The 26460-nt window shown below is 45.5% G+C and overlaps 2 protein-coding genes and 1 pseudogene across 2 annotated transcripts in view; 2 read left to right on the plus strand and 1 right to left on the minus strand.

The window, feature by feature from the left end:
• The window catches only part of LOC132435586 (two pore channel protein 2-like), a 38253-nt gene extending 22621 nt beyond the window's left edge, over positions 1–15632 (plus strand). The window contains exons 10-19 of the mRNA XM_060027695.1: positions 2875–3019; positions 4861–5046; positions 6546–6610; positions 7407–7494; positions 8706–8775; positions 10939–11158; positions 11260–11350; positions 13521–13634; positions 13869–13993; positions 14968–15632. Coding sequence (XP_059883678.1) covers positions 2875–3019; positions 4861–5046; positions 6546–6610; positions 7407–7494; positions 8706–8775; positions 10939–11158; positions 11260–11350; positions 13521–13634; positions 13869–13993; positions 14968–15113 — 1250 coding nt within the window. The 3' untranslated portion in view covers positions 15114–15632. The remainder of the gene's footprint in view (positions 1–2874; positions 3020–4860; positions 5047–6545; positions 6611–7406; positions 7495–8705; positions 8776–10938; positions 11159–11259; positions 11351–13520; positions 13635–13868; positions 13994–14967) is intronic.
• On the plus strand, positions 13025–13124 carry LOC132435694 (U6 spliceosomal RNA; annotated as a pseudogene).
• Positions 15633–20909: 5277 nt separating the features above from the next.
• The window catches only part of BUB1 (BUB1 mitotic checkpoint serine/threonine kinase), a 41767-nt gene continuing 36216 nt past the window's right edge, over positions 20910–26460 (minus strand). The window contains exons 21-26 of the mRNA XM_060027696.1: positions 24632–24747; positions 24160–24321; positions 23825–23982; positions 23551–23725; positions 22896–23002; positions 20910–21421 (exon numbers count right to left, since the gene is read on the minus strand). Of these exons, the coding sequence (XP_059883679.1) occupies positions 21226–21421; positions 22896–23002; positions 23551–23725; positions 23825–23982; positions 24160–24321; positions 24632–24747 (914 nt within the window). The 3' untranslated portion in view covers positions 20910–21225. The remainder of the gene's footprint in view (positions 21422–22895; positions 23003–23550; positions 23726–23824; positions 23983–24159; positions 24322–24631; positions 24748–26460) is intronic.

A 26460-nucleotide genomic window follows, 5' to 3' on the forward strand; every position in this document is an offset into this window, starting at 1 on the left:
TGGGAGGTCTGATAGAATGTAAATTTACGTGAGACGAAGACTCTCAAACTAGTCCAGCAGAGCCGTGGGCTTTTTAGGACTCGGTGCCTGTGTGAGAAGAAGGAAATGACAGTGATTGTCTGGAACTTACATGAGTGTCCAGGGAAAAGAGAACTGTGTGGCAAGACACTGTTAGGTGGGTGATGCCAGCATCTTATAATGAGGGTTTTGGATCCAAGATGGACGTCAGCAGGGTTTGACAGGTGCCTTCCATTGAGCCCTGGGCACGTCCCTTCAGCCACCCAGGATCCAGGCTTCAATGGCTCAGGATCCAGGCTTCTCAGACCCTGAAGAGATGGCTTTGGTGCGCCCATTAGGGATTGGCGGTGATGCACTGTGAGATCCTCATGTCAGGGTTAGGGTTCTGCTAACGGTGGGGGAAAGGCGGCTGGGCAACCCTTGAGCACCATGCTTCCCAAGCTCTTTGGGAAGTGCAGTGAAGCTTTTAAATCGCTAGCCTGTCATGCAGCTGTACACTTGGGTAAAATACAACAAAAATGAATAACTACAAAAACGAAATCAAAAAAACATGTAAAACGCAAGTCCCAATTTTTCATTATTAGAGTCAACAGACATGAAATGATCCCGTCAATTGTTCTATACGTTTCTAAATTTTCAGAGCTGATCTCATGGGGGTGAGTCGGGGAGCATGAGGACAGGACCAGCCGTGGCCCAGGGACCACACTCCTCCAGGGAGGAGCGCTGCTCTAGGACTTGGAGGAGAGGTCGGGACCTGGGCCCCCTTGGATCTCCCACTTCAAGAAGTGGTGTGGGATGGTGGCCCATGTCAGTCCAGGATTCCTAGACCTCAGCCCCTCTGTTTTTGAGAATTCTCTTTTGATCATTTAATACCTCTGCTGCTTCTAGAGAATTGAGACTCTGAAGATGTTGATGAAGCTTTAGGGCTTTATAAACTCTCTGCGATTCCTCCTGTAGTGTGAATTCCTGGGTTGCTCTTACAAGATGAGCTGCTGCAAACCCAGGAGCAGGGGCTTTTAGGAGTCTTTGTTGGGCTTGGTGAGGGCTTCACACTTGGGTATCTCCTGCTCATCCAGAAAAGATACACATGGTCCCCAGGACACACTCAGATAAACAGTGTTTCTTTGTTTATAAGGTCAGTCTAACTATTGACACTTGGGTGTCATGAAGAACAAACATATTAACACGTGGGGACATAGCATCTTAATTTCTTTGGAAACTTCTTTGGTAATTTTCTTATGTCTTTAGGTAAATACAGGTTATTGACTATTTATCTCAATATGCATTAGGCCAATGCCCCGAACTCAATTAGTAATTTTAGAAAATATGTTTAAGAAATCATGGGTAGTTGATTCCCTGTTGACACCAAGGATTTGTCAGAGAAGCGTGAAACTCTGGACACTGTATCCATATAGTTTAAGCAAGTTACCCTATAGGGCCTTTTGGTTTACAACATCATGTGATTTACACAAGCCAGTTGATAAAGATAAGAGTTTTTAAATCATGACACAGTTTGAATCATGCCGCTTGGTTCCGGCCTATGTTAAGGTTTAAAGACACCTAAATGTTAGCTGAGATCATGATACCGATTGACCCGTAAGATAAGGGGGAGGGATGTTTGAAGTTCCAACCATTTTAGCCTCTTTAGAAAACAAAGTTTGCATGAACTAAAACTCTATATTTGCACTTTGTACTTACATTGGATAAAATCAGGAAGAAGATGCGAAGCCACATTTTAAACCCTAAATCACAAAACAATTTATTAGTTTTCCTTTCCTGGGAGCATTAAATACATTTGAATTCAAATTTTAAATTATTTTAATTTGATTTATAAAGTAATTTTAGAACGTTTTAATTTTTGGTCAAAAGTGCTTAGATTTTAAGTGTGTAACCAGATCTTTAAAATGTGTCCTTTTTACCAAAAAAAAAAAAAAAAAAGCAAGCTTGTTTTTTCCCCCTAATGGCCTTTTTACAACTACTAATTGCTGGTCTATTGTTAATTTGCATATCTTAAAAAAATTTTTTTAATTAGGTAGAGACACTAAGAACATTAAATGAAGTTAGAATTCCCTGGTTCCCATCTGATTTTCTTAAGAAATTAGAATATAGAAATACTGTTTAAATGAATATTTGGTTGTTTTACATATTTTATACTTGTGGGGGCCAGACTTTATAAACTGATTTGTTAGTTCAAGTTTTTATCTGGAAGGCACCTGTGTCAAGGAGAAAATCATTTTAAGACCTAGTCTCTTTAGCATTTTAATACGTTTGTGCAAGCCAAGAGTCTGTCAGAGACTTTGTTAAAAGAAAAAAGGTGATCATTAAGCTTGAAATTCCTTTTTTCCTCCACCCTAGTGAGGCTTTTTGTTTGTTGTGTTTGTTTGGTTTATCTATTTATTTTTTTTAGGGGATGGCACATTTAAAGCATAAAGAATTTTCCCTTGATTTCTTACTCCGGGAGGACCTTTAAGTCTCCATTCAGAATTTAAGGAACGCATAGTGTTCACTTTAAAATAATTCATTTAACAATTCATGGAGAAATCGTTGCTTGTATCGGTTTGCTTGGACTGCCATAATGGCTGAGTGAGGTGGAAGGCAGGGAGTGAGGCAGCGGTGTCTGTGAACTAGCGAAGTCACATGCTTGGGTTGGCTGCCTTGGGCTGGCTCAGGGTCTGAGTGAGGACAAGCGGGAGGCTGTGCCACTTGCTGTCCCCTTGGCCCTTGGGCCTTCATCCTTTGAGGCTTCATATCTTCACCTGTGAAACGCAGATCCAAGAGTCTGTGCTGGCTTTGTTTCACCCATTGAACCCTAGTGTCACAGCAGCCGTGTATTTGGGGGTCCTTTTTTCATTGCAGACAAAATGAACTTTCTACGCTTGGCTGACCTCCTCAACATCCAGGTGGTCACCATCAACATCAAGAGACACCCGCTGGAAGCCTGGATGCCTCGGGTATACCAGTCGTCCCCAAGCCTCTTGGTTCAGAAGGTGGTTCGGCACAGGCAAGTGAGACGGGGCCGGTTTTCTCCCAAATTGCTTTGAAAATAGAGGAATCTGTTAATGCTGTCTGGACTGAATGTGTTTCATCACTGAAGCTATAAACCATTCCCCTGCTCACTGCTTCTGGTTTCTTGGGAAGGCATGGAAATGGTTCTGCTATGTTTAACCTTAGCCAGAGGACAGGTTTCTAGATTATGCTTCCTTCTTCGGTGTTTTTTTTGTTTTTTTTTTTTAAATGCTCAAGGACCACAGACTGGCTGTGCTTTCTGAGCCAGGGAAGCTGACCACTCTCTGATTTCAGGAAGTTCCTGCCCCATCAGAGTCATTAGGAAGTTGATGTCAAATATGGCATTTTGTAAAGTATCTGGTAAGTAGACATGGGTTAGAGTTACTGGAATGACCGTTAAGAATGCCAGTTAGGGCTTCCCTGGTGGCACAGTTGTTGAGAGTCTGCCTGCCGATGCAGGGGACACGGGTTCGTGCCCCGGTCCGGGAAGATCCCACATGCCGCGGAGCGCCTGGGCCTGTGAGCCATGGCCGCTGAGGCTGTGCGTCTGTAGCCTGTGCTCTGCAACGGGAGAGGCCACGGCGGAGAGGGGCCCGTGTACCGCAAAAAAAAAAAAAAAAAAAAAAAAAAGCCAATTAATTCTTTTATTCCCAAGTAGATGGACTCCAGAAGAGTCCTTTATCCCGGCTGGAGAGTTTATTTTTACTATGTGTGGCCTGGAACACCCCTATCAGCAGAGGCTCCCGTCTTGCCTTCTGTGAATTTAATGTTTCATACAAGTGAATGGTTCACTTGGGAGATTGGGATTGACATGTATACACTGATGTGTATAAAGTGGATGACTAATAAGAACCTGCTGAATAAAAAAATAAATAAAATAACATTCAAAAATTAAAAAAAAAAAAGTGAATGGTATAGAAATCCTTGGAAGTAGCCCAGCCTATGATGTAGGTAAATATCCCTTTTAGCTCCCATATTGTATACTTACGAAGGCCCTTTATGTAGAGGCGCCTTTCCATTCATCTCAATATTGAACTACTGGTGTGTTTCACACAGTGGATGTTTGTGTAACCACATGTGGCATCCAGGGCTGGGACCTAGAGTCTGCAGCTTCCCCAGGACAATAGGGTAGGAGCCCCCGTTCCCCTGCTTCCCACGGCCACGCCCAGGGTTCACCCAGGATTCTCTGGAGCACAGAGCACAGATGCCTGTGAGGGGCAGCCTGCTCTGTAATTAAAAAGTTGAGTCAGAGCCCAACTGTCCTATTTTTTTCACCCCTTTTCACCCCAGACTTGGTGAGAAAGTGGGGCACGTCAGTCCCCTGGAAGACTTGTGTGCAATAGGAGTAAAGAGTTTTTCAGAAGCTTTCTGAGTTAAGGATGTTAATTTTCCAGGGTCAAGTAGTCAGGGTGTAATGGTCCTGGGCTAAGCCCTAAACCTTCTCCTTGCCCCCTGATTCTACCCAGCTTTTCATCTGATCCAGGTACTGTGCCCAAAAGGCGAACCTGGGAAAACTAGGCCTCTGTTCTTCCCCCTCACTCTGTCTTCATTTTCTCCTTGGTGGGAAAGGCTATACCAGTGTACCAGTGTCAGTGAGAGGCAGGTGAATTTCAGAGCCCTAACCATGGTGGAACCTTTCCTTCCATGTTGAGTGAGTATGTGTGTGTGTGTGTGTGTGTGTGTGTGTGTTGGTGGGATGGGGGGTGGTGAGTATCTCATATTCATCACACTGACAGGAAACACAGTAGTTCCTGCAGGGCTCTGAACCTGCTTTTTTTTTTTTTTTTTTTAACTGAAATGTATGGTAACAGAATCTTCTTTTTTCCCTCCTGGCAGGATTTTTGTCTGGGTTTATGATGTCATCATTCTAATAAATGCCATATTCATTGCTTTGGATGAGAAAAACCCCTTAATTTCCTATGCAGAATGGCTTTTCCTTTCTCTCTATATTATTGAAATTCTCCTGAAATTGTACACGTACGAACCCAGAGCCTATTTTGGAAGGAAGCAGTTCTGGAACTGGTGAGTCTGTGTTTTGGGGAGGAGGCCGTGGGTGAAGAGAGGGGCTTTCTGTCACACTTTGGGGAATAACGTTGTGGAGTGTTTCAAGCTCCATCTGCCTAGTTTTGAGGCTTCTTTTTTTTTAATATAAATTTATTTATTTATTTTTGGCTGTGTTGGGTCTTCGTTGCTGCACGTGGGCTTTCTCTAGCTGTGGCGAGCAGGGGCTACTCTTCGTTGCGGTGCGCGGGCTTCTCATTGCGGTGGCTTCCCTTGTTGCGGAGCATGGGCTCTAGACATGCAGGCTTCAGTAGTTGTGGCACGTGGGCTCAGTAGTTGTGGCTCGTGAGCTCTAGAGCGCAGGCTCAGTAGTTGTGGCTCAGTTGCTCTGCGGCATGTGGGATCTTCCCGGACCAGGGCTCGAACCCATGTCCCCTGCATTGACAGGCGGATTCTTAACCACTGCGCCACCAGGGAAGCCCGAGGCTTCTTATAATGAAGTCTTGAGGGCAGGGGAACATCTGGTTCTCAAAGCTGTCATTTAGGATGTCAGTTTGAATGACTGTCTAAAATTAGAATCACAGATCACGGCATCTTGGATTTGGAAAGGATCTTAGAATGTTGCACCCAATGAGACAATTCCTTCCGTGGTTGCCCGGCCCACTCCCTACTCTTGTTATTGGAAAACTTGGCCTGCGTGGCTGGACGATGAGGACCCTTAGCAAGCTCTTTCCCGGGCTGGATGTTTCTCCTGTGACCTTCTCTGCTCCAGGCTCTGTACCTCCCGGTCTTAAACCATCACCCACATGCTGCAAATCATCTTAAGTACCACTGAATGTCAGCCATCACGGGTAGTGCACAGCTCAGCAGGGTTGGATCTCTGTGGTCACTGCTCCCAGTGCCAAGAAACTCACTCAGGTGTGCGTGTGGCCAGCTGACCAGTGTTATCCAAGGCAGTGGCACCGTTGTGAGAAAAGTCACGGCATGATGAGTTTCCCCTTTAATTAAACAGTTGCAGGGAATTCCCTGACACTTCAGCAGTTAGGACTCTGTGCTTTCACTGTCAAGTGTGTGGGTTCAATCCCTGGTAGGGGAACTAAGATCCCCCAAGCCGCATGGCATGGCCAGATAAATAAAAAATAAATAAATAAATAAATAAATAAATAAAGTTGCAATGCATTTAGTAAGATGAATACCGAGAAAGATTACACTATGTATTCTGAAAATGTGTCGAAGTATTCTTGCAAGTATATAGTTATGTTGGAAGACAGAGTGATATGAATTAGCTGATTCCTACAAATTTCCTTCGATGGTTCATTGGAGCAGCCAGTAAATGATCAAACACAGTGTTTCTTGCTTTGTACCTGCTGTCCTAAAAATTATGGAAATCAATTTGACGGCTGGATCGTTGCTTTGCGTAAGAGATTGGATTCAGAGTTTTCTCAGGATTCACTGTATCCCGAGCTTGACAGGCCTTTCCCTTGACTCCTCACTGACGTTGCTTCTCCACCAAATCTTAGGTTTGATACGCTGATCATCATCGCAGCCCTGGTGGCCACTGTGGCCAACACCACCATTCAGTCAGGTCAGTGTCACCGGCTCTCAGCTTCCCCGCCTCCCGGGAGCGTGTGTTCAATCAGTAAACTTTGTAGAACATCCATGGTGTACCATTAGGGTGTTTGGGACGAGGCAGTGGGGACACAGGAGAATTAGTAAAACTATTCCGCTTTCTGGAGAGGGATGGTAGCTTTGTTTGTGTCTGGTTGTAGGGTAGAGATTTCATTTGTAGGTATCACCACACCAAACACTCCGCTGGTCATCTCTCCAAACGGCCCTTGGTCTCAGCGCTCATCCTTGACCCTCTGCCCATGTTGGCCCCCAACCCAGGGTCCAGCTGTAGCAGGAGCTCTTCATCAGCCTCTGCCCACCACCCTCTCCTTTCTACCCTCCTCTGGCTCCTCTACATGTGCCGCCACTGCCCTGCACACTCCTTCCTGTAGATGGCAGAGGGGATTATTAGAGATAGAGAAGCTTCTTAACATGACTATGAAATGAATGCTGGGGGGAGGGACGGCTTGCTGAAGTGCGTTCTGTAGAGCGGGATCCACAGTCAGTTCTTGATTATGGTCTGAAGTCTGTTCCTACACTCACGCTTCTTAGTTTTAGGGCTGGAGGGGATGCTCAGCTTGGTGCTGATTTGCCGGGGGAGTTACTGGTTGAAGGCAGTCCTCGCTTCCTCATTGCTCAGAGCCATCACCCTGTTCTTGAAGTGAAGTGCATAGTTCCCCAGGACCCACAGAGTCTCAGACCTCACTGCATAAAAGGGACAAGCCAGAGGCGCTCTGAAACCGGAATGTTAGATGGTTGTGTTCTTTTTCCAGCGAGAAAATACAACAGTCAGCAGATACTGGATATTGTCTTGATTTTGAGAATACTCCGGCTCTTACGGATCATTGTCAGCATTCAGAGGTAAAGATGAAGCCATGGGAAACAGCTGCACCCGGGCAGTTCCCCATATTCGGGCTTGACAGAAACCACCCTGCCTGGGAACTAGAAACACGCCCAGCTGTGAACCCAGGATATAACTTGTATAGAGGACCTGGGTTCTCTGGGGGCGTTGGGGAGGGGCAGGGAGCCCGAGAAGGTGGTGAAGAGCCCCGAAGTGCAGCTCTCTGAGGGCAGGGATTCTGTCCTGTCACTTTCAACCCTGCGACGTGGTCCCTCAACTGTGCCTGCAGCCTGGTGACTGGACAGCTGTCACGATGGCAGCTAACGCTAAGGGAGTGTGCTAACCATTGCCTCGTTAAATCGCTCCAACGACCCTTGATGTAGGGGCTTTAATGATCTTTAGTTCCTGGGTGATGACAATGAAGCTCAGAGAGGTTAAGTAGTTCCCCCAGTGGTGCACAGCTAGAAAGAGGCAGAACTAGGATGCAAACCTAGAAGTCTGATCCCTAAACCCGGAAAAACCCACCCTGTTTTGGATAGGCCAGGTTCCTTTCAAGGAGTGTGTGGGGACTGCCATCTGAGGACTGGCCTGCTCCCCCGCAAAATAAGTAGGGGAGCAGGCCGGGTCAGCTGAGTCTCCAGGTCAGCTTTAATACAGGCTGAATTTTTTTTTTTTTTTTTTTTGGTACGCGGGCCTCTCACTGTTGTGGCCTCTCCCGTTGCGGAGCACAGGCTCCGGACGCGCAGGCTCAGCGGCCACGGCTCACGGGCCCAGCCGCTCCGCGGCATGTGGGATCTTCCCGGACCGGGGCACGAACCCGCGTCCCCTGCATCGGCAGGCGGACTCTCCACCACTGCGCCACCAGGGAAGCCCCAGGATGAATTTTTGATGAAGAAAAAGGTTGGGGGAAGAAAGCAGATGAGGGTGGATGGTTTTTCAGCCTCAATACCCACCTGTGTCCTACCAGTGAAACTCTCTGTGATTACCTTTCTTATGTTTTTAAAAACGGTCTTGCTTTGTTTTGCTTCAGGGGAAACTCAGGTGAACTCCCCCCTCAGTTCAGAAGATGGACTGATGCTGACAAAATTGTCAAGGCAGATTCCTGACAGCATTTACAGCACAGATCCAGGACTGGCGGGAGGGGCATGAAACCAAACATGCTAGTGTGGTGTCAGTTTTACTTACATCTATCTTCCCTTTGCCTTGTGTCCGAAACTTTGTTTTATCCCAGATTCCGGGTGATCGTGACCACCTTAATTAACATCGGCCCCACGATGCTGACGTTTGGCGGTCTGGTCTTGGTGAGTGTTCTGTTCCTATTCTACGTGAAGCAAGCGATAAGATGTTCGTTCTTAGCAGGTCTCTGTGAGCCTTATTTTAAGTGAGGGAAAGAAAGGGAGATGAAGTCAATGAGATTCAAGGGGTTTCTAGGAGCTATTTTGAGAAATATCACATGTGTAGAAACATGGGGCATATAGCCGTCCAGGTACACTGGCTGCTGTAATAAAGCCAACCTCAGTGGGTTAATCTCGTCAAAGTGTGTTTCTCACCCACGGTCCAGGGGGGTATTCCTAGCCAGCAGGTGGGTCTCAGGGGTGTAGGCTCCTTCCAGAGCATGGCTCTGCCGCTCTGGCCTCAGATCCTTCTTTGTTCTGCTCAGAAGAAAGCCCACCTGCTCCTCCAGAAGCCCAGTGGTAAGAACGTAGCCACGCGAGGCTGTGAGGGGACTGGGCCCCCCACCCAGGAGTGATTCCGTGCTATGGAGGAGGAAGCTTGAATATCTGCTGCAGGGTACTTATCTTCTATTCTGTTAAAGTGGTAAAACAAAACAAAACAAAACGATTCAATTAGTACAGAAGAATGAAGATGGACTGCAGGTCGCGCATTCTCATCCACCGCGTGCCTCTTTCCCAGAGGCAACCATGATTAAGAGTTTCTCGTTACGCTTCCTAAACATTTCCATCCATACAACAGGCATGTCATTTCCAGATGTATGTGTATCCAGTTTATTGTTGTGTCAAATGGGATCATCTGTACCAAACATGGCACAACTGTTTTCTATCCAACGTCTTCCCAATGTCTTTGTCACATGTCCTGGAGGACACATGCACCCATGTGAGTTCTGCTCTGATGCAAAGTGTCCCACTGAGGGAAGACTCCAGAACATGGCTAATCAGCCCCTCCACCGGCCAACCACTAGAGATTTCACTTCTTTGCCATCACAGATGATGGGGTGAAGCCCATCTTGTGTGTGTCTTTGCTTTCGTGAGTGTTTCTGTTGGGTACATTCCTAGCAGTGGAACTGCTAGGTCACAAGGTAAGTGTGTCCACAGTTTGGATCAGTGGTGGCGAATTGCCTTCCAAAAGACGTGCTCCCTGTGCATTCCAAATGCCAGTGTGTGCGGCATCTGTTTCTCTGCACCCCTCACAGCTGGGTTTATTAAACATTTCCATACTCTCCAATCTGATGGGTGAGAAAATGGCACTGTGTCCCTTTGATGTGCATTTCTTTAGTTATTCCAGAGGCTGAGTGTGTTTTCCATGTTCTTTGGGCCACTTATGCTTATCTTTTTTTATAAGCAGCTTAATTCATATCCTTGGTCCATTTTTCTATTAGTTGTATTTTTTTATATGATTTGAAAGAGCGTTTTGCCGATCAGGGAAATAAGCCCTTGGTACGTTGTATACAGAGTAGTTATTTTTCCTCATCCGTCACTTGTTTGTTTTTGTTTTTCCGAAATAAAGGCTTTCTGTTGTATTTTTTCGGCTGTCTGAAAGTTTAAATTAATTACGTAGTCATACTTGTTGATGTTTTATTTTACAGTTTCTAGTTTTATATCATGCTTATAAGCCTTTTCTCTACTTGATTTTTTTTCTAGCTCCTTTATAGTTTGGTTTTTACATTTAACTCTTTGACACCTTTGGAATTTATTTTGATATAAGAAATGAGGTGAACGGGACTTCCCTGGCAGTCCAGTGGTTAAGACTCCACGCTTCCACTGCGGGGGGCACGGGTTTGATCCCTGGTCGGGGCACTAAGATCCTATATGCCGCGTGGCACAGCCAAAAAAATCCAAAAAAACAAAAAACAAAACAAATGAGGTAAAGATCCAAATTTATTATTTTTTTCCCTAGAGGCCTAACTATTGATATTATTTACTGAGTATTTAACCCACTAACTTGCTCACAGCATCATTTTGTCTTTGTAAACGGGGACCACAGCAGAGGTCAAGGTGTGGTCCAGCTGGCCGTGCCCCTGTCCCTGAACAGCCCAGTGGCCAGTGGGCTGACCCATCCCACTCTGTTCCTGATGCTGCTGGAACTTGTGGCCGTGGGGAAAGCCATCCCCAGAATGAGGGTCACAGCGCTTTCTGCCGGCCGTTGTCGCAGGCTGACCCGTGTCTGCGTCCTCCTGCCTCCCCTCATCCCACCTGCCCACTCGTGCCCGGTGCCGCCCACCCTAGGTGGTCTACTACGTGTTTGCCATCATCGGGATGGAAGTGTTCCACGGCAAAGTCCACTTCTTTGACCCCAGTTCCACCAGTCCTGATGCCCTGGTGTGTGGGAACCCCGCCCTAAAAGACTCAGCGTTTGCCCGAGGCAGGTACTGCAGGAACAACTTCAATGACCTGGCTGCCTCTCTCATCCTGCTGACAGAGCTCACCGTGGTTAACCAGTGGCACGATATCCTTCCCGAGGAGGCGGGTGTGGCGGGGGATGCTGAGAGCACCTTCCGGGAGGATTGGGTCTCGGCTCCTTGAACGCTTGTTTCCTTAGCTTCCCACTCCTCGCAGATGGCTTTGCCCTCGTGACTCACCAGGCGTCAAAGCTGTATTTCATCGGCTTCCACGTCGTGGTCGTCATCCTCATTGTTAAGTGAGTTTGCTCCTGCCGGGTGGGCCGTTGCAGATCCCCCCTCTCAGATCTACAGCTGCTCACACCTCCCTCCTCCCTGGCTCCACCCTTGAGTACACTGTGGGTGGGTCCCATCTCCCCTGCTAGATGCTAAGGCACCAGAAGGGAGGCATCTTACTTTTGTTCACATCTGTGCTCTTCAGTGTCAGCCAGCCGTGCACGTCAGTATATAGTATACATCTCATAGCCTCGCCAATTGTTTGGGTCAGAAGGGCTCTGGGGTCCTGGCCGGTCTCCCTACCCTTCCCCGGTGGGATAAATCACCTTTAGAACGTCCTTGTGAATTGTGTCCACCCTTTGCTGAAATCTGCACAACTCCTGGGACTCATTAGAACCTATACGAGTCAATTTCCTTGTCGTCCAGCTCTGGTCCTCACCTGTCCTTGCACAGGTAGAATGGAAATGTGCTTACTAGTTGATTTTCTTCATTGGTTCCAGTTCTGTCCTGACTTCTCTTCCGTGGAGAACTCAGGCACCGTTTGAAAGCTGCTATGACATCTCACCATTCCAAGGGGCTTTCCTTCCTGCTTATCAATCTCTGATTCTAGCTCCCCTGTTCCTTGTGGGACCTGAATTTGAGTCCCTTTATGCCTGTTTTTCCCGCCCCCAGAGATGTGTTCTGGTTGTCGTATCCCTCTTAGAGCCCAGGGCCCGCAATTCTTGGGGTGACAGCCCAGCCCCGGGCCTTCCTTGTCACATCAGGGCTGCTTTGGCCACCATCCTGTTGATTTTGGCTCAAGAACGTCCCAGCAGAGGGAGGGGAGGGGAAGAACCGCTCAGGGCTGCTTGTCCTGCACCGTCTGAATGGAATATGTAGTGGGAACGAGAGAGGAATGCTTCTGAGTGATTCTTAGAGAGGTTTCCAGAATGCTGGGATAGGCCGAGGCAACGTGAAAAGCTGTAGGGGTTTTTCAGCTCTTCCCCCAAAAGCATGCGAGTATGGTGACAGCCCTGGGCTCCGTCAGCATCATGTTAAGTCAGAAGTGGTGAAGGAACTGGGATTCCCTACTCACAAGTTGCAGGTCAGTGTGCGTGTACCTCTTGTATATATACTGACAAAGTGTGATGCCTTGGGTCCGAGACAAAGACAGTTTATTCCTCATGGCAGAAGCTGCCGCCAGAGCAATACTTGGGGCAGCTCCCCGAGCCCTAATCCCCGCTGCACCGTGAGGTGAGGGCCAGTGGGATGGGCTGCATTGCAGGAGGGGAACCCCAAAATGAGGAAACCCCGGTCTGTGTAGCTGGGGAGACCTGCCCATCCTCCCCTCTGGAAAGAGAGAGAAAAAGAGAAAGACCTTATTTTTACTCTCGAACGTAAGCAAGTCTCCGGGGAGGGCAAAATGAAGTCTCTGCTACCCCAGTGGTCGCTGGGGAGGAGACAGTGAGTAACAGGAAGCTTTACTATGGTGGAGCATTTCTGGAGACACGCATATCGTGTGGACCAAAAAGTTCATTGGGGTTTTTCCATGTCACAGACCACCCGAGCGAACTTTTGGGCCAGCCCAGTATATCCCTAAATTGGCTGTCAGTGCCTTTGCTCAGAGGACCTAGACTGTGCATTAACACGAGCTATTCATGGAGAATTGTCTACACCAATTATGTGGCCTAAGCTTCCCCTTAAAATAAACTATTTTCGAGCTCACTTTGGTAGCACATACACTAAAACTGTACAGAGAAGATTAATGGGCCCCCGTACAAGGATGACATGCGAATTGGTGAGGCATTCCATATTTTCGCAACATAGGGGGAGGAGATTAAGAGGTACAAACTGTTAGGTATAAAATAAGGTGCAAGGATGTATTGTACAGCACTGGGAATATAACCAATATTTTACAATAACTATAAATGGAGTAAACCTTTAAAAATTGTGAATCAGAAACCACCCCCCCCCATTTTCTTCTTAATAGTCACTGTTTAAAAACGATGTAGAGGAAGAATGATTTTCCGAATGAAAGAAAGTTGTGCCTGACGCTTGAGAGACATTTTGTTGTTTCTTCCCCGTGTTGTGTTTTCTTTGCAAAGATGGGCGGCCTTTTTGTTTGGGCTTGAACACTCTTTGCTGCCATGATTTCCCATCACCTAGACCATGGCTGACTCGATGTAAAACCCTCTGCCTTTTACTTTTTCTCAGTATTTTCATAGCGTTCATCTTGGAAGCGTTTTTTGTGGCATATTCGTTAGAAAAAAGTGAAGTGGAAACTGCCATTGAGAAGAAGATTCAAGAGCTTGGAGTTGGGGTCCAAGAGTGAGTAGCATTTCCCGACGCGGCTCATGGACTTTGGAAGCAGGATGTTCATGGCGGGGTGGGTCCTGATCACATTTAACCCCCGAGACCCCGTGGCAGCCAGCCTGGTCCTGGGTGCCAGTTCTCAGGGACCCTCGCTGGCTACATGGGTGACATGGGGCCATGGCTGGGAGGACAGAGGGGAACTCAGCTGAGGGACCCGGCTGTGTTCACACCATCTCTTCCTCCCCGAAGGGAAGAGGTGCTGGATGGGAAGCTCATTGACAATGTGGACGCCAAGGACAGTGGCTTCAGTGGGGACGATGGAGACAACAAAAGGAAGGCCTTGAAAGGACTGTACTTTAGAATTGCATCAAAAAGTAAGTTTTAACCCAACTCGAAACTTCCTCCAATCCATCCTCCTCACAGCAGTCAGTGAGATGTTTCCAGGATGCAAATCCGACCTCCAGGGGCTTACCGTGTCTCAAGGGCGCCTGCCGTGGCCTCTAGGGGCCACATGCTTGGTTTCCTCAATACCTCAGCCCGTCTTCCTTCCCCCAGGAACCCCCACGCCTCTGCCCTTTAGCCCTGCTGTCCCTTTACTTCTTCGGCTCCCCAGCTCCATCCTGCCACAGGGCCTTTGAACATGCTGCTTTCTCCCCTTACTCTCACCTCACCTTGCAGAATCAAGGCTCTTCCTCCTGCAGGTCTCTGCTTAGGCAGCACTTCCTCAGGGAAGCCCTCCGGGCTCCCCGAGAAGTCAGGTGCTCCTGTGCACCCCACCCCCACCCCCCACCCCCCCACCCCCCAGCTCTCCTTCCCTGCCTTTCAGCACCTGTCAGCTGTACATTGATCACTGAGTGACTGTCTGGTCACCATCTGTCTTCCCTGCAGACTCGAAGCTCCACATGTGCAGGGCCATGTCTTTTTTGTTCTCCATTGTGTTCCCAAGGGCCTCACCATGTGCCCAGGACATGTGGGCCTTAATAACTGTTTAAGTACTTTATTAATTCTCAATGAATTAACGATTGACTGAGTAAACCCAAACCTGTCTGAATCTCAACTGGGCCTTTGATGGGCACACTGTATGGTACACTTAGACACAGCACAGCAGAGATGGCGTGTGTGTGTGTGTGTGTGTGTGTGTGTGTGTGTGTGTGTATGTGGGCATGCCACCCCAGAGGCGGCCATCCTCCCCCATCCTTCAAGGAGGACCTTCTCCTTGGTCTCCAGAGCCTGCGGGGTCTGGGGAGCTCAGTGGGGTGGGCTCAGAGACCCTCCTTCAGGAAAGCCGAGCTCTGCTCCCCTCCGACCCACACGGGCAGGTCCCATGTGCCCCTCTCCTTCCTCCCAGAGTACAAGACCGTGGATGCTTTGCTGCAGCAGATGTTTGAGTCTGAAATAGCTCCAGAGGATGAAGGCCCTTCCTTGGAGGAGATTCTGAACTTCTCACCCAGTGACATACATCCCAAGAATCCCAGTTTTGAAAACAGTGCCTGACCCTGGGCCTGTAAGGGCCACAGGCATGCACAACTGGAAACCAAGATAAGCTGTCCTCACTGTTTGCAGATGCTACCTAGAGGTTACTTTCCCAGCCCAGGTTCTCTTCTGTGTTCTGATAAGACTGTGAATCGGCCTCCCCTGCCCTGAGTGGTCAGCTCTGTGTGCTCGCCTGAGGTCATGCTTAGGGCTGACCATGGAGGTGAGGAAAGGAAAATCTACAAGGAGACTGGAGAGCACTTACCATACAAGTGTTTGTACGTGTGTAAATCCTCTCAGTGGGTATATAAAAGCTTTCATTTATTTTTATATGATATTTTGCTACTTTATTAAATGAATACTGTGCTACAGTGTTACATAAATGAATTTAAAATATCTTAATATGCTAAAGGAACATGTTCTAGTACAGTAGCTTTGGATGCAGTGTTTATTCGAAATGAAGACAAATATGAATGTGAAGATCAAATTCTGTCACAATTGCTTCTTTTTTGGGGGAGGCTCTCAAAGTTTCTTCTGTTTTATGTTTTGGTTTTTTGGCCGTGAGTCATGTGGGATCTTAGCTCCCCGAGCAGGGATCGAACCCACACCCCCTGCCTTGGAAGTGCGGAGTCTTAACCACTGGACCACCTGGGAAGTCCCTCAAAGTTTCTTTAATTAAATTACAAGTATAGCAAGATGTTGAGTAAGTTGCTCCCTGAGGTCACTTTCCCCAGCTGGAAATCTCTCAGTACAGCGACCTACTCCTGGGAAATTAAAGGGATTTATTTCATTTTATTCTATTTTATTGAAAACATTTCATTGTGGTAAAATATACAACATAAAACTTACTACTGTAACTGTTTCTAAGTGTACAGTTCAGTAGTTTTATGTACAGTCACATTTTAGGTACACTCAACAGACCTCCAGGGCTTTTCATCACCCCACATGAAGGTCTGTACCATTCAACAGTAACTCCCTAACCCCCCTTCCTTCCAGCTCCTGGCGGCCACCATTCTACTTTCTGTCTCTGTGAATTTGGCTACTCCTGATCACAACTGCATTGTGAGCAAGTGAGTCCTTTCCAGAGTTGTCAGGGTAGGTAGGACTCCTCCGTCTTCTGCACCTCGTCGCAGGCCCTACCCTGAGCAGGGGAATCGGGGGTGGGAATCAAGGCTTCCTGACCTGAGGGCTCTGAGTGCAGTGAGGCCATCACGTGTCATGTCATGTGTCACATGTCAGCGTGGCAACCGAACCTGGCCTGGGAGGGCCCTTTCCTTGGTCTGAGGGTGACCCCTGGTGTCGGAGCAGAGCGAAAGCTTCAGGGCTGGGACTCTGGGGCCGGGCTGGTTGCATGCCTGACTCCCCACTGACCATGCCACCTCCGGGCTCTGCTTCCTCACCTGCAAACTCGGGGCAGGTAGCACCTCCCTCCCAAGATTGTGTGGACTGGGGCGGGGAATGCTGACTGGGCTGTTCCAGATGGCGCTTCCTGGTTTGAAACCTGGAAGGCTGATGTTTGGCGTCAGGGTTTGGGATTCCATTACCACCACGATTCCCAGGAGGTGGGAGCCTTGCTGACCCGTCTGATGGGATTTGTGGAGTCCTGCCATCCATCCAGACCTCTCTTATTTCTTTGTGTATTTAACATTTATCATTATATAAAGGATTAGGTTAAATATGCTGAGTGACAACTTAATGTTTTTAATTTGAAAATATGATGGGCATTTTTAAATTAGAAACCATGCGGTCACTGTAAAACATTCAATACAGAAATATAGTAAAAAGTCAAAAGTTGCTCTTTATTCTTCCTTCTCCTCACCCCTTCCCCTCTCATTCTTCCACTCACAACCTGACACCCCCTTTCCGGTGGGAACTGCTGAGTTTGTTCTTTTTCCTTCTGGAACTAAATGGATATCATGCATATTAATATATAATCATTTTTTTTATCATAAGTGGGATGTCATGACATTTATCATATATAGCTCAAGAACTTGCTTCTTTCACTTACTAGTAATTGTTTCATGTTGAGATATAGATATAGAGACAGATATAGACACACACACACACACACACACACACACTGCTGTCAAGTGTTCCATACCATTGATGTTTCTTGATATGGAGGAATTCACATATTCATGGACCTGTATGTTGTTCCACGTGTTCAGTGTTAAACGATAGTGGAGGAAACTTTGTTGTGTAATTTTTTCTCAAGTGTGAGCCCTTCAGTAGGAAAGTCTCGGGGTCAGATTCTTGGGGTCCGGTTACCACTGTCCTGCAACAGCCCCCGTGGCCACCAGGGGGAGCCAGCACCTCAGCCGCTGCACACAGTCCAAGGGAGGGGACAAGGGGCAGGAGTTGTGGCAGCATTGCCACTTTTCTCCAGGTCTTTCTTCTGCCTTTTAGGGGACTAGTCACCCCGACATTTTGGCCCATGGGCTCCCAGCTGGACACTTCATTCCTCAGTCTCCCTGGCAGGGGGATGGGGCAACATGATTGTGTCTGCCCCGTGGGCTGTGAGCCCAACTGGGGTCCACACCTCGCAGGTCCTGCCCGTGGGAACGATGTCCACCTCTGCTGAGATATGACAGCAATCAAAACATCCTGGAAGCCTTCTGTTGAGGACGGCAGGGTCGGGGCCAGTAAAGGATCGCCCATCCCAGACTGTAACGTGAGATCAAAATCACTTGTGTCTTCTCTAAGCTGCCCTGTGTGGGTTCTGTTACCGGAGCTTAGCCTGCCTGCAGCCTGACCAATCCAGAAATGGGTTCATCTGAACCATTCGGAATGGAACCAACGGGACAGATGGACTCAGTGGAGGGATGAGGTAAAAGGAGGACCAGGGACACTGACTCCTGGGACCAGTGGCAGGGAAGCAGCTTTGCAGGTGTGTTTGCATATCGTGCTGATGCCCATGCATCTTGGAGCATTATTTCTGATAGGCCCGGGCCACACTTTTGGTGTCTCAGGTGCGTCTTATGAAAAAATACATTTTAGAACCATTGCCTTAGACACAGATATAATCCAGGGTGAGAAGGCACTGGTAACAGGAGTCTCTGAGTCTCTGGAGTAACCAGCCTTGTTCTTAGCTGGGACTTAGCACGTGGAGCGGGGCTGCTGAGAATGAATGGGAAAGGCCTTGGCCTGAGTAGGTATTAAATCAGAACCTAGGCTGAATCTAGCTGGTGTTTGGGCACTTAGGATGAGCTGGGCCCTTGCTCAGCTCTGTCCCTGGGGAAACTCCATCTCCTTAGTGGGTGAGCTGGACGTTTCTTTGCCTTCCAACTCTGATGTCTGTGGCATCCGTCTCGGTGGCCCTGTAGATGCAGAGCTTATTTCCTTGTGCAGATGAACTGTGTGTTTGTGTGTATAATTTATAATGAAATGTAGATGATCACTGTAGTTTGTACCAGGAAATGGACCAAGAAACCCACCTACTTTCCTGAAGTGCTTAAAGCAACTTCTTTCATTTGGATGGAGCCTTCCTCCCTGGGGACAAGGCTGTTGCTTAGGAAATCTGACTGTGAAGTTTATGTAAGCGGAGCCCTTGGCATAGACTGGACACCAGATGGGCAGCAGCAGTGCTGAGATGATGCTGGTCAGGTTGAAGTTGTTGGTGTGAATGGCATAGAAGGTATCTTGGGTGCGATAGGAGTTGAAGATCCAGTAACAGCAAACGGGCTGGCGGGGACGCAGGATATGTTGACAGGGGCTGGAAGCCGAGGCCAAGTGTCCTCTCTGCCCAAGACTGAAGGCACCCACAGCTGCCTTTCATGGATGGACACATTTCATTATTAGTTTAGTAAAATAGCACCCTTATCTACTTTAGTCTTGTTTCCTTTGAAAACAGACATTTTCAAGAGGAAAAATTTTAAAATCCCACAAATCTGGCTTTATCAATGCTCACTTTTGACACTTTAAGAGTATATTTAATGTTGGTTTGTCTGATGAGGTCTTGTCCCTGGATCAACTTCCTTCCAATTTCAGTGTATGTGTAATCAATCGCATAGGTTACGTTCTTTATTTTCAAAATAAAGCATATTTGGAATCCCATTCTATTAATTTATCCTGCAGACACATTTGTATCTGCAGTCACTTTTTTGTAGCAATAAAATTGTGAAACTAATTGTCTCTAAATAGAGAATTGTTTAACTAAAATATGGTACATTCATATAGGGGAATGGCATATAGCTGGTCCAATACAGATGAAAAGAGGGGCAAGAAAACTGAAATAATGTTATGATTCACACTTGCAAAAAGAAATGGATGGATACTTCTTCAACGTGATTAAAAAAGGCTACCTCAGGCCAGCCTCATGAGCTTACTGGATAAACATGGGAGGAGCTCCTTCTAAAGCAGGAGACAGAGACGTCCAGCACCATACCTGTTTAGCCCTCTTCTCATGGTCCTGGGCAATGGCGAAGGGAAGAGAAAAATCACCAGCGAAAAACTGGCAAAGATATAAAATAAGCGGCATTTTCATAGTGATGGTTATTTACTTGGAAACTTCAAAAGAATCAACTGAAAAGCTTTTTATATAAATCAGTAGTCTTCATATAGTCAAAGTACCAGCTAGAAAAAACAAGAAAAAGTGACATCTGATTTAAAACAACCAAAAGTTTAGTCTTTAAGTATTTAAATCAGTACTAATATTAAAAACATTAGAAGACTCTTTTCTTATTCTCTCAATCGAAGATGGCATTTTAAGATGCAAAAGCCAAAAAAGCCTTTAAAAAACTTTATAAATCAGAGTACGAAACAAAATTAAAAATCTTCATGTCAACAGAAATCTTAAGAGACAGACGACCAATTGGGAGAAATACAAAGGGGTCCTACAACTTAAACTGAAAAAGAGCAATCCCAAGTGAGAAACTGACAAAGGATAGAGTTCACAGAAAAAGAAAAAAACACATAGCTCTTGAATATATGAATATATTTGGCCTAATTCAGAAGAGAATGCAAATGAAGACCACAAGGAAATACCATTTTGTCACCTGTCAGAGTGGCAAGGGTCAAAGAGCCTGACGTGTCCTGTTGGTGGAGGTGTGGGGACAGACTCTGATCCGTGCTGGCACAGCCCTACAGGGGGATTATCTGCAATACTGAGACAAAATTTTAAATGCCCTCACCTTTGACCCAGCAATTTTGCTTCTAGGATTTTACACTACAAGTTATGGCTATATATCATACAACCAAATAGTACACAGCCATCACAAGAATGAGACCATTCTATATGTACTTACATTCTCCACCATACATTAGGTGAAAAAAAGCAGAATTATGCTAGCTTTGTCAAAAAACATTATATATATATATATATATTTATTCATGGAATAATTTTTGGAAAGGTCAGAAAACGTGGGCTGAGGTTGTCTCTGAAATGGGGAACCTGGTGGCTGGGAGTGAGGGTGGAAGCGGAAGCCAGTCACTGTGTCTTCTTGAACTGGGTGTCCCTTCACATTTGTCTTCATCACGTGCTAAGGGAAGAGGGAGGGATAGAGGAGGGAAGGTCAATTCAGGTTATAGGACCCTTCCAGCTTGAAGTCAATAAACGCTAAGTTGGCTGCTATAATTTCAGAGCTAATTAATGATGCATGGAGCTTACATGATTATTTTCAAGATCTGAGATATTCTTTTGAATCATGCTTTTAAAAAACAAAGCTTAAGATTTATACCTGCAATATTTCCCATGGATAGCAATGAAGAACAAGTATAATAAAGGACAGGCACATTCAATTCATAAAAACATTAAGTCTGCTAAATACATTTGGGGCATTTTTATTTTACACAAATATAAACCCCCAAATTTAGAAAAAAACAAACAAACCTGACTTGGCTCTTTTTTGGCTTACAGTGAACAGGTCAGTGCTTAAAAAGTGCTTTTAGAGAATGTTCTCTTGCCGATTACTCTCATGAATGCTCGCATCCCAAGAGCTGCCCAGTCAGCCTGCTACGCAGGGATGTTACTGTGTTGTGTATTTTGTTGAAATATTTGTAACAACTATGTCCCAGGGATATACTTTGTGGGCTTTATTTTTAAGAAACATTTACATAAACAATAAATGTGGAAACATCAAGGTTCAAAGTGAGCAGGCCAGCATTTACAAAGCGACTTTTAGGGAGTGTCCATATTTTATTTTCGAGAACGCTTATATTCTAAGAGCAGTACAATTAGCCTATTACGAAGGGTCTTAATCTTGTTTGTATAGTGTTCTTGAAATACTTTCTTCAGCTTCTGCCTCAACAAATCCAAAGATGGAAGATGATGACAATCTGGTATATTCAACATTATGTGAAAAAATTCATTCCACATATCCAGATGAGGAAGCCTGGAGAGACAAAGCATAAATGAAGGATAAAATGTAGCCTTCAGGGCTTCCCTGGTGGCTCAGTGGTTAAGAATCCATCTGCCAATGCAGAGGACACGGTTCAAGCCCTGGTCTGGGAAGATCCCACATGCCGCAGAGCAACTCAGCCCATGTGCCACAACTACTGAGCCTGCGCTCTAGAGCCTGTGAGCCACAGCCACTGAGCCCACGTGCCACAACTACTGAAGCCTGTGGGCCTAGAGCCCATGCTCCGCAAAAAGAGAAGCCACCTCAATAAGAAGCCCGCGCACTGCAACGAAGAGTAGCCCCTGCTTGCTGAAACTAGAGAAAGCCCGTGTGCAGCAACAAAGACCCAATGCAGCCAATAAATAAATAAATAAATAAATAAATTATTTTTTTAAAAAGTAGCCTTCAGCGTGCAGGGCAATCCCACTCTTGCATCTGACTTAACTCTAACCTCAACCCACTAATGCATCAAGAATGGATATGTTGGTGGGAATGTAAATTGATACAGCCACTATGGAGAACAGTATGGAGGTTCCTTAAAAAACTAAAAATAGAACTACCATATGACCCAGCAATCCCACTACTGGGCATAGACCCTGAGAAAACCATAATGCAAAAAGAGTCATGTACCCACAGTGTTCATTGCAGCACTACTATTTACAATAGCCAGGACATGGAACCAACCTAAATGTCCATTGACAGATGAATGGATAAAGAAGATGTGGCACATATATACAATGGAATGAAACAAATCAGAAAGAGAAAAACAAATACCATATGCTAACGCATATATATGGAATCTAAAAAAAAAAAAAAAGGTACTGATGGACATAGTTGCAGGGCAGGAATAAAGATATAGACATAGAGAATGGACTTGAGGACATGGGGTGGGAGGGGGAAGCTGGGGCGAAGTGAGAGTAGCATCAACATATATACACTACTAAATGTAAAATAGTTAGCTGGTGAGAAGCAGCCGCGTAGCACAGGGAGATCGGCTCGGTGCTTTGCGATGACCTAGAGGGGTGGGATAGGGAGGATGCGAGGGAGGCCCAAGAGGGAGGGGATATGGGGACATGTGTATGCATATGGCTGATTCGCTTTGTTGTACAACAGAAGCTAACACGGTATTGTGAAACAAGTATACTCGAGTGAAGATCTATTAAAAAAATAATAATAAAATTTTAAAAATTCAAAAAAAAAAAGAATGGATATGTTGAATCTGTTATACATAGGAGAAACTGAAGATCCAATGAAATGTCTGCACACAACTTGTTACACAAAAGTTACAAATGGAGAAACAGAAGCACTTAAATAACTTGCTCACTGCACCCAGGGCCCAGGGTTATGCTATTTCACCCTACTTCTCAAGGCATGGGTCTTCTGTGGCAAAGATCCATTTTCCACCAGATGGAACCCAACGTTCTACTGTATTTATTCTTTTCACTGTAGCACCAATGCTAATACCAACCTTCTAAAAAGACCTTCAGGCTTCCAGACTCCCCCTTCATTTTTCACTTTCATGTAAGTGCCAAAAAGCATGCAGTACACTGTTGCAGCAACGCCAAAGTAATCAATCTATAAAGAAAATATGGGTATATATGACTAATACAGTATTTTACACTTGAGTATATTCCCATGTCTAAGTTATGCAGCAAATATGATAAATCACAGGAAATAAACAGTCACAGGATTTCACTTTTAAAGAATTCTGGAAGTGTGCATTAACCCCACACTGAACGTCCTATGAATGCCCATCTAGGCTTTGCTGGAGGCTTCCACGGACGGCAGATCACCCGCCATCTCCCTAGGAAGTCTTGGGAAGCTCTGCTCTTCCTGAGCTACCGCATCCTTCGTTTTGTCATGCAGAGGCAAACACAACACTAAGCCGCTTGCAAGTCCTCCCAGCTCCTCCCCCCAGGACTGGCTGTGGTCTTCGAACTGTGCTCCAAACCTCCCGAGGTGTGACGTGTCCACAACTGGAAACAACCCTGGAGCATCGTCTGAATCCAGGGCTAGAAGAAGACTAGATCAGCTCGAACTATCTAGATTCCCAAATTCATTTTGAAATTATAGTGAGTGTCATACAGGGAAATGTTTTCAAATCTCTCACTCTAGTTCTCTACCTGGTAGTTCCAGGGCTTGTTACTGAGCATCTCAGTACACTGGAAACCAGATGTTTCACACTTTGCCGTAAATACGGTTCCTTTTGGAAAAAGTTTCATGTCTATACTCTGACCCAGGTCGATCAGTGCCAAGCCAGCAGATAAATCATCTTCTTCACTGTCCTGTTCCAAAAATCTATATTAAACACAAACAAGGGTCAGGCTGCGTGAGCACAGATAATAAAAGGCTGCTGGGGAAACGGTAAGAGAAGGACCTGTTAAAAGGGCAACTTGCCTGTTTCCGAGTATGAAATTGTCTGGCTTGATGTCTCCGTGGATGATTTCGCAGTCATGGACTTGTTCAATCATGCACAGCACTCTGATAGCAAAAGCGAGGACTAGAGCTTGAGGCATCACTTTTTCAGGGGTATTTTTATAGAGGTTAATGGCATTCTAGAAACAATGGAAAGTGGAATCCTGAGTTGGTTGCACAGGATTAATGAAATTTCAAGTCAAGAGCTTTGCCCCCACCCATCACTCCAATAAAAGCGCCAAGTGCAAAAGGTATGTGCAAGGCAAAAGCCAAAAATGTACTTCAGTTCTTGTTTGTCATAAAAGCCATACACTTACTAGTAATGTCCCATAGCTGTAGAGATCTCCTACTAACACACTGCCATTCTGGAACAGGTGGGCAGAATAGAATTTGATAAACATGTGTTGCATGCTTGGCTTTAGTCTCTCCATCAGCTGGGTCCCGATGTAGAATTCCCAGGGGTTGGCGGGCTTCTGGACCTGCAAATCAGGTATGTGACATTCATATCCAGCTCACATTCTGGAAAATGATAGCAAGAAAGCCACTTCATCCAAATGCAGGATGTGGGGTAGAAAGTGATGACAAGCTATGAATTGTTGCTGCAGCGTGGGAACTGCTGCAAGGTAATTTTAGTGGCAAGGCAATTCTGAGTCCTTGTGGGATAGTTTTGCTTCTTAAGTGCTGACAGTAGACCTAAGTGAAACCACCACTATCTTTAAAAAAAAAAAAAAAGGAGGCTGGCAAACTCTAGCCCTAAAATTCATTTTCTATATTGTACAGATCATTTACCTTCAAAACAAATTTCTGCTTATTTTTGCTATCGTTCACATCTCCGTGGGTAACTTCATAGACGTGGGCAAAAGCCCCTTCTCCAAGAAGGTGATCAACATAGACCAGCAAAGAACCTGAGGAGATAGTTAAGTCAAAATGAAAAAAAGGCTCAAAACATTAAAGGCTATCAAAATGAAGTATTTGTAAATTTTTCTTGGTGCTTGAATTGCTTTAATAAATAAAAATGGATATAGCTCCCTTAGGAAATGTTTTTCCAGTCTTACATGAAAGTTAAACAAATACCTGCCACAAAATACCCGCTTTATAACGAGGTGATGGAGGAGCCAGGACAGCACTGCCGGGACCCAGGCCTGTCACTGAGCAGCAGGGCCTCGGGCAGCCATCCTCTCTTTACCAGTGCTGTCATATTTAAAGGGGGAGTACGTGTGCTGCCTACTTGGCAAGACTGCTGTGATGACAGAAGGAACAAGTGGACATCCTCTACAAAGTGCTAAGCAAAGCTCTAACACGCCTTTGAAAAATGCAAGCGTTTTACATCAGAATAAAAAGGGCAGAGCGTAATTGTACCGATATTTCTAACAGATACTTAAAAAATTTTTATTGCAGTAAACTTTCTACTTTAGAACAGTTTTTGATTTACAGAAAAGTTGAGAAGATAGTAGTTTCTGTATGTTCTGCATCCTGTTTCCCCTACTGCTAACTTTTACATAACCAAGTTACACTGGTAACAAACAAGAACCAAAACTGGTATGTTACTGTTAACTAAACTCCACACTTTATTCAGATTTCACTAGTTTTCCCCTAATGTTCTAGGACACATTCATCAAGTCTCCTCAGACTCTGCTAGGCTGTGACAGTTTCTAACTTTTTGTTCTGATGACCATGACAGCTCCAGGGAGCACTGTTCTGGTAAGTTGTAGAATGCCCCTCAGCTGGATTTGTCTTGATATTTTTCAGTTACACTGGGGTTATTGGTTTTGGTAGAAAGATGACAGAGGTAAGGTTGTAACAGATTTTTAATTTTTTAAAAAAAGAATTCATGTGTTTAAAATCAAATATAAAAAAGTAGCTTTCTGGTTTCTAGCTGGCATGTAAGGAGTTTGGAAGTCGTCAATCTACCCTCACAGTAAGAAAAAGCTGAACAAATTGAAAATCAACAACTCTTAGATCTGTTAGAGAACTGAGGTCACAGGGAGAACTGCTGCCCCCCAAACTGAGAAGACAGGTGAATACAGAGAATAGCAGAGCCCAGAAGCAGAAACTACCACTGAGGCCAGTACCGAAGCGGGGGTGGGGAGAGGAGGCACCACAGAAAGAACTGATGTCTCAGACCTTATTTAGGAACAAGTCTCTAGGGAAGCCCAAAGACAACAGGGGAGACAAATAAGGACACAAAGGGGAATTTCAGCCTTTGATACCTACAGCCACAGAAAATAGTAAACACAGCCTAAGTCCAAGCCAGATAAGCATAAACCTTACACTAAAGGGCTATTTATCTCAGTTCCTTTCAGCAGGATATCAGGACTGGCTTCTAACAAAAATTACAAGGCATAATAAAAGACAAAAAACACAGCTTGAAAAGACAGAGCAAGTTTCAGAACCAGATACAGATATAGAAAAGATTTTGGAATTATAAGACCAGGAATAAAAAAATTATGATTAATATGCTAAGAGCTATAATGAAAAAGGTAAACAAAATGCAAGAATACAAGAGTAATGTAAGAAGACAAATACAAACCCCGAGAAAGAATCAAAAGGAAACGCTAGAAATAAAAAAGGACTGTGACAAAATGAAGAATATCTTTGATGGGCTCATCAATAGGCTG

This window comes from Delphinus delphis, chromosome 12 (assembly GCF_949987515.2).
Source record: "Delphinus delphis chromosome 12, mDelDel1.2, whole genome shotgun sequence".
Lineage (NCBI taxonomy): Eukaryota > Metazoa > Chordata > Mammalia > Artiodactyla > Delphinidae > Delphinus > Delphinus delphis.